Here is a 17736-nt window from a genome sequence, read left to right on the forward strand (position 1 = left end):
TTCTAAGTCCATATTTTGGTTTCCTCTCTTAAAATGGACAAATCTTTGGGCAGCAATAAATGCAGGTGTGAAATTCAATTTGGAGGTTGGTACTAGAGCTGTTGATTTGGGAGCCTTCAACATAGAAGCTATAAGAATGGAAGAGCTTTGAGGCAGTATTGAGGGAGAATGAGAGGGCCAAGAACAGAACCTGGTGAAGGGAGGTTGGTTTAGAGTAAGGGGGCAGGAACAGAAGAGCTGTTAGAGAATGAAATAAGATCTCAGTGTTATAGAAGCTGAAGAATAGAGAGCCTCAAGGAAAAGAGTAGGGGGTAGTGGTGATGAACTGAGAAATGGAAATAGTGCATTAGATATAGCCAAAAGAGGTAATCAGTGACCTGGAAATAGGATCAGCTGAAGAAACTGGGAACGTTTAGCCTGAGGAGAGAAGACTCAGGGGGAATATAATAGCCATGTTCAAGTATCTGAAGGTTTGTCATGTGGAGGAGAAATTGGATTTGGACTCTCTTTGGCCCCACAGGGCAGATCCAAGAGCGATGAGCAGAGCAAAGAATCCAATTTAGGCTCCATGTCACGGAGAGCAAAACAAAAACAATTAGAGCTCTCCAAAGACATGGAATAGGTTGTCTCAAGAGGTGATGGGCTCCCTGTCCTAGGAGGACTTGAAGCAGAGGCTGGACCACTACTTGATAGGCATGTTGTAATGGGGATTTCTTTTGAGTATGGGTTGTTCTAGATCATCTCTGACGTCCTTTCCAGCTCTACAATTCTATAATTCTGTGATAATGCAAAGTAGAAGACTGATTTCAGGGGATTTAGGGAAATGGACAATGAGGAAATGGAAGGAACTATTGTAGACCATTGTAGAGGAACTTGGATGTTGAAGAAAGTAGTTGCAGTGGACATTCTCCTCCCTCCCCACCTTTTTTTTTTCCAACAGGAAAAGCAGAAGGGAAGGAAATAGTGGCTGGTCATTAAAATAGTAGGAAAACAGCAGATGAGAATAGGAACGCAGTTTCCCAGAATGTGGGAGGAAATGAAACCTAGACTACCACTGAGATAGCTCTAGAGGGGAGGGGAGACACTTGTTTCTCTGAGGCAGGAGTGAAGGAATAGATTATTATTGAGTAAAGTGCTGAGATGGAGGCAGTGATAAATGAGGAGTCCTCCACTAGACAACCTTATTTTTCAGCCTTTCTTTCATTACCTTCTCTGTTTCCTCAGATTTATCAAATGTGCTCCATTACTGAAATACTCCTTTTCCTCATCTCTGTGTCTTAAAATTAATTCCTTTCTTCCTTAAAGGTTCAGCTTATGTCTTATCTCCTAGAGGAAGCCTTTTCTGAATACCCTCCCCCCCGAATCAATAATCTTTCCCTCCTCAAATAATCATGGGCTTACTTGTCTATTTACATTTTTTATTCTCCCTAGTAGAACGTAAGCTTTTTTGAAGGCAGGGAGAGTTTTTCCTTTCGTCTTGGCACAAAATAGGCATAGTGCTCTAAGCACATTTATAATTGTACTAAAGTGGAATTTGTTGCCTCAAGAGGTAGTGAGTTCCCCATCCCTAGGATTTTTTAAGTAGAACCTAGATGTAGGGGAGGGGATTCCCATTCAGGTACAGATTTGAGTAGACAACCTCTGAGATCTGTCCAATTTTGTGATAGTTGGTTCTCAGACTGTAGGAATGTGTCATAGCTTATAGGATTAAATTGCTGGAAAGGATTGTAGAGGCCATCAGAGACAATCCCCTTATTTTATAGTTGAGGCAACTTAGACTCAGGGAAATTCCAAGTCACATAATGTCAGAGATGGGATTTGAACTCAGGCCCTTTGACCAAAGAGCCAGTGCTCTTTTTGAGGTACCATACAATCTCCCTCTAAACTTCCTTAACTCAGCATTGAGTCTTTGGCAGAATGTGGCACATAAACTAAAAATTACCCATGTAAGAGGGAATAGAAGTTAAGAGGTTTCTTGTGAGCGAAACAGTGTTCTGATACCCAGGAAGCAATAGCACTTGACCTAATAACTGAGGTCTTTGTTGTTTTCTGCCCTGAGGCAAAATACATTCATCTCCTCATGGTTTCATTCAATTTATTGCATAAGAAAACTTACACAATAAATTGATCAATCACTAAGATTTCCAGACAGCTTCTTTTGAATACTTATGTCTTTACCTAGATACCACCCTATAGAGACAGTCATTGCATTTGGAGGGGAAAAATATAAGACAACACAGAACTCATGCAAAGAATTCATTTTGTATGTCCTGGCAGTAGGGCTATAAGTTTATAGAACTACTGTCTATGGACGTTGACCTGAATTAAAGAGTGGAGTAAAGCTGTTATCTAAGCAATTCCAACCATAAATCAAGTCAATGTCCAAATCTTGGCATGAGGTAGTTTTCTTCCCTATCTTGCAGAGATATTGGAGAAAAGAGAAGACATTGAGGTCTATCCAACTCAGGGAGCCAATGAATGAATCATTGACTCCCTGAGTGTAGACAGCTATCACAGACCAGTTGCAAAGGACCCCAGCAGCCATCAAGTCTAGTCTTCATTTTACAGGCCTGAAAAAGTTCAGTGACTTGCCTAGGCCATAAAGGGTAGTGTCAGAGGTGAGATTTGAACCTAGAGAGCCAGTGCTTTTTTTGATGGTAACACATTGATAACACCTTACTTTTTGTTAATCTAGTTATAACGGTAATGCATTGGCAGGAACTTTAAGGAGGACTGGAAAAATAAATGAGGTTAGGTGTCTCATTCAGTATATTTGGGTTGGGATAGGGAGGGGGGAAGGAAATTAACAAAGCAGCCATGCTTGACTCCTCACCTAGCCCAGGTATGTGTTGCCAATAACTTATGCTACCCAAGACAGACAACCAGATTGTCTCCTTGTGCTTGGGTAGAGGACAAAGGGCTGACTGCTGGGTGTTTGATTCTGTAGCCAGCTGTTTCCCATACCACTGGTTTTCAGTTGTTATTTAAAAAAAATGACTGGGTTAATAGCAGCACTCTGCTTGTAATAATGACTTGCCTCTGCTCCATCATTGGTTTTCTCCTTTGGATTTCCCTGATTCGGCCAGATGCCCAGTGCATATGAGGTGGTCTCATTTCAAATCTCCTACCCCTTACACTTAATGGATGCTCCCAGATCAAATGGAATGGTTTTGATTAGAGACAGTGGGTGGTATAATGAGAGGATTAGTACTTGAAGTCTGGCCTCCCTGAGTGCTGCTATGGCTTATTGTCATGTTTTCCCATCTGTGTAACCCTTTTGTTTTAGTTTGTATATATGTATTTAGTAGTGAAATGGAAGAATGGACAAAAGATTCCCACTCATCCTGTCGGTCAGCACTGCTTGCTATAATGACAAGTGGATCATCTCTTTTTCCCCTTGTGATATTTCAGGGATGCTATGCCTTTAAATACTCCAGCTGCTATTAGCCCCTTACTTCCTTGCAGAATGAACAATAATGCCCGCCTCTGCTGAACCTTAATTGCAGACTTTTCAGAGAGGGCTCAGCAGTCTTGGGAAAATGGAGTTCTATTACCCAAGTACACTGAACCAAAAAAAGAAATCTTCTATGAGACATTGAGAGGAAGCATGAAGTATGGAAAATACATTACATTTGACAGCCAAGGGTTCAGGTTCAAATCCTGTCTACTTGTTACCTGCTTGACCTTGGGCCAGTAATTTCATTTTTCTGCGCTTTAGTTTCCTCAGCTCACATGTTAGCTTTTAAGATTTTGCTTCATCTGGACTAACAGAATTACAGAATTTGAGATTTGGAAGGGACCTCAACAGTCATTCACATTGTCATCTGACCTAATGTAATAATACAACCTAAGGAACCCTGGGATTTTCCATTCTTTCCACAACTAAACTTTCTCTTAATGGGTTGTCTCCCATATTAGAGTGTGAGCTCCTTGAGAACAGGTATTGTCTCACTTTTTCCACTTGTATACCCACATAGTATACAAGTACATAGTAAGCTCTTAATTAATCTAGTCCAACTCATACATGAAAGAAATCCCCAGACAAGTGTCACTCCAGCCTCTACTTGAAGACCTCCAAGGATGGGGAACCCATCACTTATTTGTGCCCTCATAACCCAAGATTTCTTTGTATGCATTTGTATATATTTATCCATCTATGTGTCATCTCTCCATAAAGAATGAAAGCTCCCAAAAGACAGGAGCTATTTCATTTTTATCTTTCTATTTCCAGTGTCTAGAACTGTCTCTGGCACACAGCCAGTATTTTTAATAAATACTTTTTGACCTTGATGGACCTATAAAGTTGGGGTGTTGATTTAAATCAGCAATTCTCAAACTTTTTGGTCTTAGGACCCCTTTGTACTCTATAATATCATTGATGACCCAAAAGAGCTTTTGTTTATGTGGTTATGTCTATCAGTATTTACTATACTGGATATTAAAAGTGATATAATTTAAAATAATAATAAACCTATTTCATATTATAGTTTAAATACAACTCCATATTTTCCAAAATAAAAACATTTAAGAAGAATCACAGTTTTATCTATTTTTGCAAATCTCTCTAATTGGCTAAATAGAAGATATATGGATTCTTTATTTCTTTCTGCAGTCACTCTTCTGAGATGTATTGTTTTGGTGGACATATATAAAGAAAATCTGGCCTTACACAGATGTGCATTTGGAAAGGTGAGCAGTATTTTAATAGGCAAATAATGTCTTAGTATTATTATAAAAAGGTTTTGACCTCATGGATCCCTCAGCCTCTCTTGGACCACACTTTGAGAACCAATGCTCTAAGCTCCCTTCCAGATCCTAAGTCTGAGTCCTGGGCAGATATATATCTTTCCTCATTTGGATTTCAACAGCATGAGAGTTCTCCCACCTAATCTTATCCACTTGTAAATGGAAACATTCTGACCCACTGAATTCATCTAAAATAAGGTCTCTTTAATTGTGCTATATGTCTACTACTGGGTTTTGACAAATTATAGCAGATAACTATGATTTATTTATTAACTGGTTCAGGAAAAAGAAGTAATAAATAACTTGCAATGCAGATTTGGTTCTTTTATAAACGGAGTTTATCTCTTTTTTATTATGTACAAAAGGTAAACTTCAAAACAAACACAAAACCAAATGTAATCCTTTTCTGACCACAGTGATGTGAAGTTTTCCATAAACTCATAGTCACAAGTAATCCCATTAATGACAGACTGTCAACACTTCTTCAAAGATGTTATACAGAAAAAGTCCAATGCACCTATTTTAAGAAGGTATAGAACTGAATCAACTTAAAGTAAATCAAACACCACAAAGAGTATGTACTCTCTGAGACAATTACAGTAGTAAAAAAAAAAAAGATTATGAAATGTCCTGCACAACAAACCTGCAAACCCAGGAAAGATGGATTATGTGGTCTAGATCCACTTTGCTTCCCAAGGTGAGCAATAATGCCACAAATCCTGCTTTCCAGGCATTCCACATTTTGGACTTTCTCAGAGGAGGTACACCACTGATCTTGGGAAGAACAGAAGTTGCCATGCACCCTGGCTGCTGTGAGCAGTAGGCAGACTCTTAGGAGAGACCATTATTTCTACAGGAAATTCTATTGGCAGAAAAGTTGTAGTGAGGCAAAGCACTGAGATCTCACTGCTGAGTCAGGTCTTTGTAATTAGAGAAAAAAAAAAGAAATGAAGTCTACAGCAATATCATACAGGTGAGTCCTATAGAATTGAACCCCACAGCTTCCTTTATTTTATTTTAATTTTATTATTATTATTATTATTATCATTGTTATTTGTTGAAGGCTCTTTATGGAAGTCAAACTATTTATATAATTATGTCCCCAAGTTATCTATTTACAGGTTTGTCTTAAGCCAGTTAGTCCCCATGGGCTGAATTCTTTGCCTGGTACCTACACACAAATTTCCCCTGAAACAAGTGGGAAGTTGTGTGAGAATGACTGAGGCTAGAATTTGACTTGTTCTGATTTCTAATTTTTTTGCATATTTAGAAAAGAATATAAGAAAACAGAAGGTATCTTTTAAAATTCAGATTTTATAGTGTGTAAAAATACTATCTCTTAGCATGACTGTAGTGTTGACCTTTTCAGATCAATCATAAATAATACATTCTCCCAAGAGTGAATTGGGGAAAACATGAAGTAAAGTCATTTCTCCTCTACCACAGAATGGCCACTTTGGGCCACTTGGTTTTTGGGAGGTAACAATGCAGGAGGGCGTATCTGAATATAGATCTTAATTTACAGAGGCAGGGTACATGACATTTAAATGATCTACAGCTGCTCATGACATGATTTCTAACTTTATTAATAGTATCATCATACACTGTTTCTTTAGGGAATGTAAGTCGCCAACTGGCCAAACACAGGTTCGTTAGGCGGGCTCCCTTTGTGTTCTCAGTGGCAGCACGGTGATATATTGAAGGGGGAAAACCAAACCAAACCACCCTGTGAGAAGTTGAAGTTATACATTGGTTACAGCTTGTTCACTTGAAAGGATAGGGGATCTGAAGACTGGTTTGACAGTGAGACTTCTATTTGTATTGGTTTGCACTCAGATATCCAGAAGGTCATCTCCACTTTCATCACTCTCCACCGTTAGCTGCCGTGTCCACCACTTTTTGACTTCGGAGCCACAGGAAGCGGTGTCAGTCATGGGGTTCATTTTGCATACTACTGACTTCATGGTGGTGCGACTGCCGAACCTCAGATTGACCGAAGACACAGAATGGCTTATTGGTTTTGGTGCTGTGGAATTAGAGAGTGCTGTTATGGCTGTCTGTTCTGACTCTTTTTTGCAGACCCCTAAGTGGTTTTGACATTACATTTGTATGACTACTAACACTCTTGGCAAATGTGCCTTGTGCAGAGTTTATCAAAGTGAATTCTGCTCAGTGATATAATCATTATATCTGAAAAAGATTTTCTAATCCTGTTGTAGGTTGTCCTAGTCATACTTGTTTTTCATATGCCTTTTAAAAAGGCCTCATAATGAATCCATGAGCAACATATTTACCTGCTGATTATCATGGAAGCCTACCACCTGGGTCAAGGAGGTGGAGAAATTGATGTGTGTAGAGAATTGTATACACGTACATAGAAAGGAGAGAAAATGTGAAGGAGATTTGGAATAGATTGAATAGAAAGAACCAATCAAGGTAAGTTTTATTTTTCTTTGACTCCTCACAAGAACCTTCAGTGTCCTCAAAGGAGGACAGTGATTGTGTATTTATAGCCAATTTTGAAATTTTAACTTGAGAACTACTTATCTTTAAGATACAATTTGGTAACACAAGGTGTTGGTATAAATTAGTATCATATTAAGATCTTGCAAATATAGCAAATTAGACTTTCCAGATAGCTAGGGCTCTGGTTCCTCCCCTGCAAGTACCCTCGATTTTTCTTTAGCTTTTGATGCTTTTGACCACTCACTTCTTCCTAAAACTTCACCTCCTATGAAATTTGTAGAAATATGCACAAAATGGAGGCAGCGAGGTGGTGCAGTGGATACAGCATGGGCCCTGGAATCAGGAGGACCTGAGTTCAAATGCAGCCTCTGACACTTACTAGCTGTGTGACCCTGGGCAAGTTACTTAACCCCATTGCCTAGCCAAAAAGAAAGAAAGAAAAAAAATATATACAAAGTAGAGTCAAGTTAAACAAATATCAACACTTCATGGATGTGATTTCATCTATATGGGTACTTGTTCACTGACACAAATGGCAATCCCTTTAGAATTTTGGAGATGGTCTTCAGGAGTTTCTATGACCAAAATAAATCAGTCACTCCATGAATCAGCCTAAAGATGAGTGTCTCTGACCTCAGTCAGGCTGGTCATAGGATTACAGACTTAAGAGCTAAAAGGAAACTCAGAGGACGTGGAATCCATTTCCTCTTTCCCCATTTTACCGATGAGGAAATTAAAGAACAGAGAAACTAAGTGACTTGCCCAAGGCCAGAGAGTTAGTAAATGGCAGAGCCAAGAATCTAATGCAATGCAGTTTCTGTTTGGTTCATCACTGGACCCATGCTTGGTTTTTTTCCAACTTGTGGAAGAATCTACCAGAGCTTGTGCTCTGCTGGCTACTGCCTTTGAAAAATAACAAAACAATGAGCTATATACTAAAGAGCAATCCATTACTAAAGAAAATCTCTTTCTGGGCTTCTATGCCAAGGGACAATGTTCTTCCTGTTCTTTCTGCTTTTTTGAGGGAGGCTTCTTGGCCTCCTCTGCAGACATGACGCACCCTGTGCCAAGCTTCAAATATTATTTACATGTTGATGATTTAGTTTTATGTTTACAGCTTTTCCAGAATGTTCATGACTTATGGGAGGCTAATAATAATGATAATAACAACTATATATATATATAATATATATGTGTATATACATACATATTTAGGTGTATGTGAGCATGTAGGGATATATATATATATATAGATTATATATATATATATATATATATATAAATATATATATATATATATATATATATATATATATATATAATAGCTGGCATTTATATAGCACTTTTAAGGTTTGTTGTTGTTTGTCCTTCGTTCTGGAAGAGGACCATGACATCAGGGAGGTGATGCCATAACATGCAAGTGAATTGGATTTAAGTGAGGCAGGACTGTGTAAAATCACCAGCTTCACTTTCTCCTCCGAAGCCATCTGGGTCCAGTGGCCAGATTATCAGTCAGGACAACTGGATGGCCCTAGAGACCTTAAGATAAGGTCTTTAACAGGTCTCATTTTGACTGAGGCAATGCTCATTCAGTGATTAGGGCTAGGTAAGAAATGAGGCAGAGAATGGCCTCTTTACCTAGTTCCCCTCCCCCCAAATCAATCTGGTTGGAGTAAGACCCTCAGGGTTTATTTACATTCACTCTGAGCCAATCAGGGCCCAAACAATGACCAAGTCGGGGTTACTTACTTTTAAGGTTTGCAAAGCACTTGACTTATGTAAATACATCTCTCTGTCTTACCATGGTGTCCCACTGCAATCACTCAAGTGCCCTTCTCTTTTCCCTGCCTCATGCATTTTTTATTGTCAAGGGTACTACCATTAATGTAGTTGCTCAGATTTGAAATGTAGGAGTCAGCCTAGATTTCTCTATGTTCAACAAGTTACCATGTTCATTCTTTCTTCAAAATGTCTCTTTTTATCCATTGCTTTTCCTTACTACTGCTGCCCCCTGAGTTCCAGCCCTCTACTGCTCATGGCTGGACAACTACAGGATCCCCTTAACAATTCTTTCTGTTTCTCCAAAGCATCCTATGTGTTTCTTAGGGATACACCTGGGTAAAAGATTCCTGATTGTCAGTAGAATACAATCAATACACTGAAGCCTAGAATTTTAGGCTCTAATTTTTGGCCTTCCTTTTTGTCTCTTCTGAAACACATTTTTTAAATGTAAAGCAACATTTTGAAACATAAACACACATCCATTTATAATCCCTGAATAGAAGAATGATTTGGACATTAATAGACTTACCTGAGGGTAATCTCCACTGCCCAAATTTCCTTTGGGGTTTCCCAGCATCTGTAGAGTCTTGCCGACACCCTCCTCTATCTGACAGAGTTGGACTCAGAAGCTGCTGTTGGCTACTTGTCTAAATGGATGAAGAAGAACCAAAATGTTGCATTTACTTATTCACACTGAGTTCTTTTCTCTTCCCCATGCTACCTATTTGAACCACCATCTCAGCCCTGGTTTAAAAGGCTGGTTTAAAAGATTGCTCTGGTTTACAGAGATCTGCCATGTGCTGAATCGACTTCCATACATGAAGAAAATGAATTGTGGGGAGACAAGGAAGATGGATTAGTAGCATGATGAAGAAACAAAGCAAGAGAAAAAGAATTAAAAGTATCAAGGAAAGAAAAGAGGCCCTAGGTCTAAATTTGAGGAAGGGATATTCTTCGTACACTACGTTTTCCTACATTTTTCCCTTAAAGGTCTTACTAGACTTTATCTGTTTGCTACTGGAGTGTATTTGCTGGGCATACAGCCATTGAGAATACTGGTGATCAGACCAGTTTGAGTTATCTGTATACCAGAAAGGAGGACTTGGAAGATGCTCTGGTTGGCAGAGGTGAATTTGTCTTTTTTAATCCTCCACTCCCATCTTTTCTTTCCTATCCTTTCCTCTCCTAAATTCCAGCTTTTCTGCAACTTCATCCCTGTCCTGCTGCAAATTGCCCTTTTTGCTTTCTTTCACATCAGTGACCCTTTCCTTCATGAAAAAGAAAATAATTTGCAGGTCCCCTTTTACTTTCCTTTATGTCCCTTCGTTCTCATAACCCTCTCCTTTCATTGCCTGTCTCTTTCCAGCTATCTTACTCAGTAATGCTATTTTAGTCTAGATTTTTGTCTATTGGTTTGTTGTTGTTGTTCTGGACCCACGATTTCACTGGCATAAGGAGACCCCTCCTCTGATGTGGATGGTTAACTGTCAAGAGTTGCCCAGAGTACCAAGAGGAAACTTGCCTATGGTCATACAGCTAGTATGTTTCAGAGGTAAGATTTGAACTCAGGTCTTAATGACTCTAAGGTCAGCCTTCTATCTACTACACCATGCTGCTTTAGACCAGGTAACTAGGGCAAATGGGTTAGAAGACTTCAGCAGAAGTGACCCCCACCTTGAAAAACTTTTTGCAGTTCTAGTTATCAGTAAAAGTCTCTGTGGTCAACATTACCCTACTGGTAGTGACCGATAGTTTATGTTTTTTCTGCAAGTACAAAGGATGCACCTATATCTGGCCCATAGTACAATGGGGGCATCCTGCTGGTCTATTGTGTTTTAGGTTGATGATTTTATCTCTAGAACCTCATGCGGTTATAAATACACCACAATGCTGTTGTGCCATCAGAGAACCCTTCTCAAAATGCTGGATTTACTCCAGGTCATTAACCTCAAATAACAATCGCAACATCACAAAGGCTGATGGGAAGGAATAGGATTTCTTTGCCAGCTGTTCATAATAGCACAAGTCTCTCCAGGATTTTGATTACTGTCTGTATTTTTTTTTTAAAATAGACTTGTAGATGATTGGGTTTATAGATGAAATTATGCTATGTCCCAGTAATAGTAGGTCCTAGAGATAATTTCTGCTGTATATCCATATGCTATTCCAATGCCCAGCCAAGGAAGAATGAGCCCTCAGTGTATTTTCCCACTTAAGTATGTTGGAAGCCAATTATAAAGCTTTTCATTGTCTTTAGAAGGAGTTCATATGACTGGGTGAGTGGAATGAAAATATTTCTTAGTATCTAGGGTAGATGAGCTATGTTCTCTTAGGACATGAAACACTCCCTGGAAACAAATTGGGTACTTTTAGGGGTGTCATTAAACCCTAGCCTAAAGCTAATATAACTACCACTTGAGGACTCTGAGTCTTACCATAAAAATTAGGCACTTCCCAAAACAGCATTAACTAGTTCCTAGTATTATACAAATTCGAAAGCTCTGGATCAGTGGGTACTTGAACAATAATATTTAGTGAGTATCTTCTATTTTTCCTGCTTCAAGATCAGCTTTTTGGAATATTGGCATTTTGTCTGAAGCAGTTTTGTGACCAGTAACAATAGATTTTTTTTTTTTGTAAAAACAGGTGTTGATAAGGACCCATACCTCTGGCTGTATGTTATTATCTTGGTTATTAGCATTCATGTCTTCACTTGGCTGTGTTGTCTCAATGCTAGGAGGATTCAGAAACTTGCTCAGCTCTTGTTGCTGGCTCTCTCGAAGGCTATGGATGATGCTGCATGACTGCTGTTGTTTCTAAGGCAGAAAAAAATGTATAAGTGTGTGTATCTATGAGTATACACCCAGACAGTTATCTTAAGAAGGGAGGAAAAAAAACACCTTACTCAGCAGCCATCATCTGGGTCCCAATTCCATTTTGTCAAGACTTTTATAATCTCATCTTCTAACTTGCTGTCATTAACATTTTTAGAGATAAGGTTCCAGCTGATGTAAATAATGGCTTGGAAACATAATAATGTTTTCTATCCCCTTTCATGCCATTTGCATAAAAATTTGAATAGTTCTCTACATTGATCTCAGATTGTATTTGCCTATGTACATTGTTGTTGTCTGTTTTTTTCCCCCCTCCTTGTTTTATTTTACTATTCCACTCTCAGGGTCTTGGCTTTAGGTAGTCTAGTCTTGCCTAGACTCAAGTCATTTCCAATCTAGAGGCACTAGATAGTTAATAAGACTATGGTGGATGGGAAGAGCTATTCTTACCCAGGTTCTCCTTACAGAGCAGGAGAGAATTCTTGGATTAATTTTGGCACTTTCTGAAGCCTGGATGATCTGGAGGTGAGCCAGACCCATAGTCTGTTACAGACCTCCTAAACTTTCCTGGCTCCACAAAATATAATTTCCTATCATCCTACTTCTCCCTTATTCATCCCTCCTAAACCTATTCTTTGTCATCATCCAGAGCTCCAGTACCTCAACCCATCAGTATTTTCTGTAGAGGCCATGACTCTTGCTCTGACTTCACTCACTCCTCACTCTCCAGTTAGGAGAATGTTAAAAATTTCAACTCTACAATGTCCTTTGATCTTTACTTCCTAGCTTCCTTGCCACTGACCTCTTTCCAAACCTGAACTTTGGATTCCTCTTACCATTTGCCTCCTCCATGCCTATTCTCCTTCATCACTCAACTGAAACTGTTCTCTCCAAAGTTAGTAATGATCCCATCACTGTCAAATCTCATACTCTTTTCTCAGTCCTTATCCTTCTTGATATATCTGAAACTGTTGACCACCCTGTGCTGCGGGGTGACCTCTCCTCTCTGAGTTTTCCTACCAAACTGAACACTCCTTAGTCACTTTTGCTGGCTCATCATTCACAAACTCCTTAACTGTGCGTGTTTTCTCAAGGTTCTCTCCCAGTCCCTCTTCTCTCCTCCCTTTACATTCTCTTGCTTGATAATCTTATCAGCTCCCATGGATTTAATTATCATTTCTATGCAGGTGATTCATCTGTGTTTGCATACATGCATATGAAAAGTCTGTTTTTCTGTTTGTATGTGTCCATCCAGCCCCACTGTCTCCTTTGGGCTTCAGTCCTACATTGCCAATTGCCTGTTGTACATTTCAAACTGGATACCCTAGAGACATCTCAAATTCAGCATGTCTAAAACTGAACTCATTTTCTTTTCTTCCTCTCCCAAACTTCCCTTTGAATCTTATTGGACAATAGTACCCTGAGCCCCCAACACACAGACACACACACACACACACACACACACACACACACTGATACAGTCCTACTTGCCTTCTCTCTGTTCCTCATGCATGACATTTGATCTCCTCTCTCTCTATACCTTTGCCCTGGCTCTTTCCTATGCATGGAATGTACACTTTCTCCTTACCTCCACCTGATAGAATCCCTTCTTGTCTTTTTTAGATCCAGCTCAAGCATCATTTTCTCCATGAAGTCTTTCCTGATCTTCCCTACCAAACAACCTTATATTTAACTACTTCTTATCTATTTGTATTTATTCACTTTATATTTCTGCTACTTAAATTTATATGCTCATCTCCTCCATTAGGATGTAAGAAGGGATTGTTTCATTCATTGTACTTGTATCCTCAGTACCTGGCACACAGTAGTTGCTTAATCAATGCTTATTGACTGAATGCTATATTTATGTGGATAGGCCAAAATATCTGAATGGATCTATGACACGATATTTGTCTGGGTGTTTGTATTGGCCTTAATGTAGACTGTTTGGGTAATCCCAAGCAAGATTTTATCTAGGTTTCAGGTACTGATCAAAACAGTGCTTTGCAAGACTATATATATATATATATATATATATATATATATATATATATATATATATATATATACAATATATATGACTATATATATATATATATATATATATATACATATATATATATATATATATGACTATATAAACCCTAATTATTATTATTAGTGGTGTTGTTCTTTTTCTCATTATCATTTCCCAATAGGTAGGTACTATTCTGAAGTTTTTAAGGACTATGCTTCTCTTTGAAAATAAGCTGGAAAATGTATACCATAGAGAAACACTAAGTATCTAATTTGAATTTCCTGTCCAAAATCTTAGGTGGGTTATGATGCCTCTAGCATCATAACAGCTCCTAAGTCCAGTCACATAAGTGACATGAACTTCCTACGTGTAGGGTATACTCACAGGATATTGATCAAAAAACATTAATTCATGAAGAGCATGTTGTTAAAATCAGGTATTTTAGGCACTAGAGTTGAAGACAGAGTGAAATGGGAAACTCTCAAGACAGGTTGCCTTTGCTAGAAATTAAACATTACCAACATGATGGAAGCCTCTTTAGTGATAAATAGAATTTACTTGCCAAAAAGCTATGGGTAGTTAATACATGGGTTCTACTGGTGTTTCTCTCAATTGTTTTATCAACAAGTAGCAAGTGTTTTAATAAAACTATTTTTTCAAATAGTCATTCCTTGTAAAATTATTTTAAGAAAGCCTCTACATTTAACCACATCATTCAATGAAGTTACAAAGTGCAGGCTTTTGGAACAAGCTGGAAGGGGACACTGTAAAGAAAGCAGGGTCTTTAATTTATCTAAAATTAAGTTTTGAATAATTATTAGCTTTGTCATCAGTAGATAGAATCAAGTGGGCTAGATTAGTCAGAAAAGCATTTGGCTTTTGGTCCTAAAAGGTTTATAACCATATGTAGTTAATATCACTTTCCCTTTTTCTCTCCCACATTAAAGGGGAAAAAAAGCAAAAAACAAAAACAACACATGTGCTTCCTGTTCAACTCACTGCTCTGATGCGCTTTAAACACTTCTTCAGCCACATTCGTATAGTTTGCTTGGCCACTTCTTCTTCTATGGTATACTCCAGTTGTTCCCTAGCAAGGAGCTCCTCCAGCTGCAAACTTTTTCTGATGTCCACAGATCTGTATGAGAGCATACTGATGGGGGAATAAATAACATTAACATATGGCAAAGATACCAGAAGGCATCATGGTATCAATAAGTGAACCAGACTGGTCTAGTTCTGGCTGTAGCAGCAGTTGACCATGTGCCCTGAAATGGTCACGTCACTTTTCTTCTCTGGCTTTTAGTTTCATTCTCTCTCAGAAAAAAAAAAAGAAGGTGGATTACATGATCTCAAAAGAACCTTATAACATTCTTTGAGAATATGAAAGGTGCCTCAAAATTGGAAGCAAATTTTCCAACTTTTCAACAAATGGAAAGAAAATGTTGAACTTAATCTTGACTCCTTGCTAAATTTCAGAAAGCATTGTTCAAGGAATGGTTTGTGGGCATTTAAAAAGGGTAACAGTGATTGCTCTAGGTTAGCCTGAATACATTATGTATGGGTCATGCTAGCTTAATCCCATGTCCATTTTAGAAAATTCCTATATTAATTGATTAAAGGAATACTGTAGATAAAGTTAAACAATGTTTTCAGGAAGTCATTTGGAGATATCTTTCATGACGTGTTTGCAAAAAAATGGAGAGACATGGGAAAGTGGATTCAGAACTTTGTAAATGTTTGGAACCAATATTAAATTGATCAATTTCAAGTAGATTCTCAAAGGTTTTGCATACTCATAAAATTTGTTGATGAGATGAAAGTTTATTATTGTCATTTAGTCATTTTCAGTTATGTTCAACTCTTTATAACCCCATTTGGGGTTTTCTCAGCAGAGATACTGGAATGGTTTGCCATTTCCTTCTCCAGCTCATTTCACAGATGAGGAACTGAGGCCAAATGTGGTAAGTGACTTGCCCAGGGTCACACAGCTATTAAGTGTCTGAGGCTGGATTTGAACTCAGGAAGATGAGTTCCTAACTACAGACCTGATACTCTATCCATTGCACCACTTAGCTGCCCAAGGTGAAGGTAGGAAGTATCTAATATTTACTGAATGACAGAATTAGGATCACAAAGAGCATGACATTATTAGAATAATGAGATGTGTCCAATAAGATACAATTTAATAGGGATAAATATAAAGTATTATATTTGTGTTCAACAATCTGCTGTAGGGGCAGTAGGGTGATTCAGTGGATAGAGCACTGGCCCTGGAGTCAGGAGAACCTGAGTTGAAATCAGCCTCAGATACATAACACTTACTAGCTATGTGACCCTGGGCAAGTCACTTAACCCCATTGCCTAGTTAAAAAAAAAATGGAAAAAAAATCTTCTGTATACTGAATGGGGAACAAATGGCTACAGATAACATTTCATGGAAAGAACGACTTAGTGAACCATGAATTTAATAGGAATCAGCAGCGGGACAATGCCGAGAACAATGACATTCTTTGGCTTTAAGTTGTTCAGAATGGGGGAGGGGAGTTATATATAATTCTAAAGTACCCTGCCCTGGCCTCATCTGGAGTACTAGGTGTAGGTCTAGTTGCTATATTTTAGAAAGGACACTGAATCTGGAACATGTGCAGAAAAAGCCAATGAGGTTGCCGAGAAGACTAAAAATATCCCATAAAAGGGTCAGTTGAAGGAACTGGGAATATTTAACCTAGAAAAAGACTCATAGTAATATAATAACATAATAATTGACTTTATTCATTTGAAAGATTGTCATGTGGAAGAAGGATTAGATTTCTAGACCTAATAGCAATGGTAAAAAGTTATAGAGATACAGTTTTGGCTTGACATAAGGAAAAACTTTCTATTAGAGCTATCTAGAAGTGGAATTGCTGAATGTTTTGAAGATAATTACATATTATTGCATTTAGAGCCTTAGCTATTTTTATATTCACATTTTTAAGTGTTGGTACTCCTCTGCTGATAAAAATTCCCTACATATATTTTAACCAGAATTGGCCTATCTTCACAAAGCAGGCTGGGCAAATTCCTATAGTACCATGCCATTAATCAGAGTTTCCCCAGGGTGTTGGCTCACTCTTCCAGCATTGCTCAGCAACTTGTAGGTCATCATTAGACTATAATGAAGAGCACAGGTTATCCTATAGGCCATTAAATAAATGCCCAATTACCCTGCAGGGGGAATATCCCTATTCATAACTATGACAGCATAACTTGTTATTAATATGTTTATTAGTTAGAGACAGGGTAGGAGGGAGAGAAAAAAATTGTCAATTAAAAAAACAAAATGGGGGAATGGTTGAACTAGGTGGCCTATGAAACACCCTTTAGCTCTATGATCCCATATTTAAAATAGATCTAAATACACAATTTTGTCTTGAGGATTTAATTCAGAGGATGATGAGTGCTCCAGTAATGAAAACCTGACATGGTACCTTAGCACATCATGGAAGGTGACATCACCACCATTATGCAGCCTCTCCATCTCATAACACATATGCTTGAACAAAAGTTTGTCTTTGTCAAGATCCACCTCTAGCCTCCCTCGGAGCAGCCTCAACAGAAACTTCACGCGGAAAGTTGGAATCACCCCCTAAAATAACATGGTGCAATAACTTGTAAATTATCATTAGAAGACAGTAATTCACTCAGACTTCTGTTTCAGGTTCACAATAGAAACTATTTCTCCAAAGATACCACAGTAGCTATGTTTCATTGCTTTACTAAAGTTTACATTTACATGTATTATACAGTCTAAGGTGGGCATCAGATGTTAATGCGAGATTCTGTTGGATGCTTCTTTCCTTATTCTTTGGGACACACACAGCCACATGGATTCCCAAAGCAAGGAAGGGA

General features: G+C 38.3%; 1 protein-coding gene across 1 annotated transcript in view; it reads right to left on the reverse strand.

The window, feature by feature from the left end:
- Positions 1-5072: 5072 nt before the first annotated feature.
- NALCN (sodium leak channel, non-selective) overlaps positions 5073-17736 on the reverse strand; it is a 516511-nt gene continuing 503847 nt past the window's right edge. The window contains 5 exon segments of the mRNA XM_020964043.2: positions 5073-6772; positions 9524-9641; positions 11661-11810; positions 14845-14995; positions 17316-17473. Of these exon segments, the coding sequence (XP_020819702.1) occupies positions 6579-6772; positions 9524-9641; positions 11661-11810; positions 14845-14995; positions 17316-17473 (771 nt within the window). The 3' untranslated portion in view covers positions 5073-6578.

Source organism: Phascolarctos cinereus, unplaced genomic scaffold (assembly GCF_003287225.1).
Source record: "Phascolarctos cinereus isolate Bilbo 61053 unplaced genomic scaffold, phaCin_HiC Scaffold_7;HRSCAF=346, whole genome shotgun sequence".
Lineage (NCBI taxonomy): Eukaryota > Metazoa > Chordata > Mammalia > Diprotodontia > Phascolarctidae > Phascolarctos > Phascolarctos cinereus.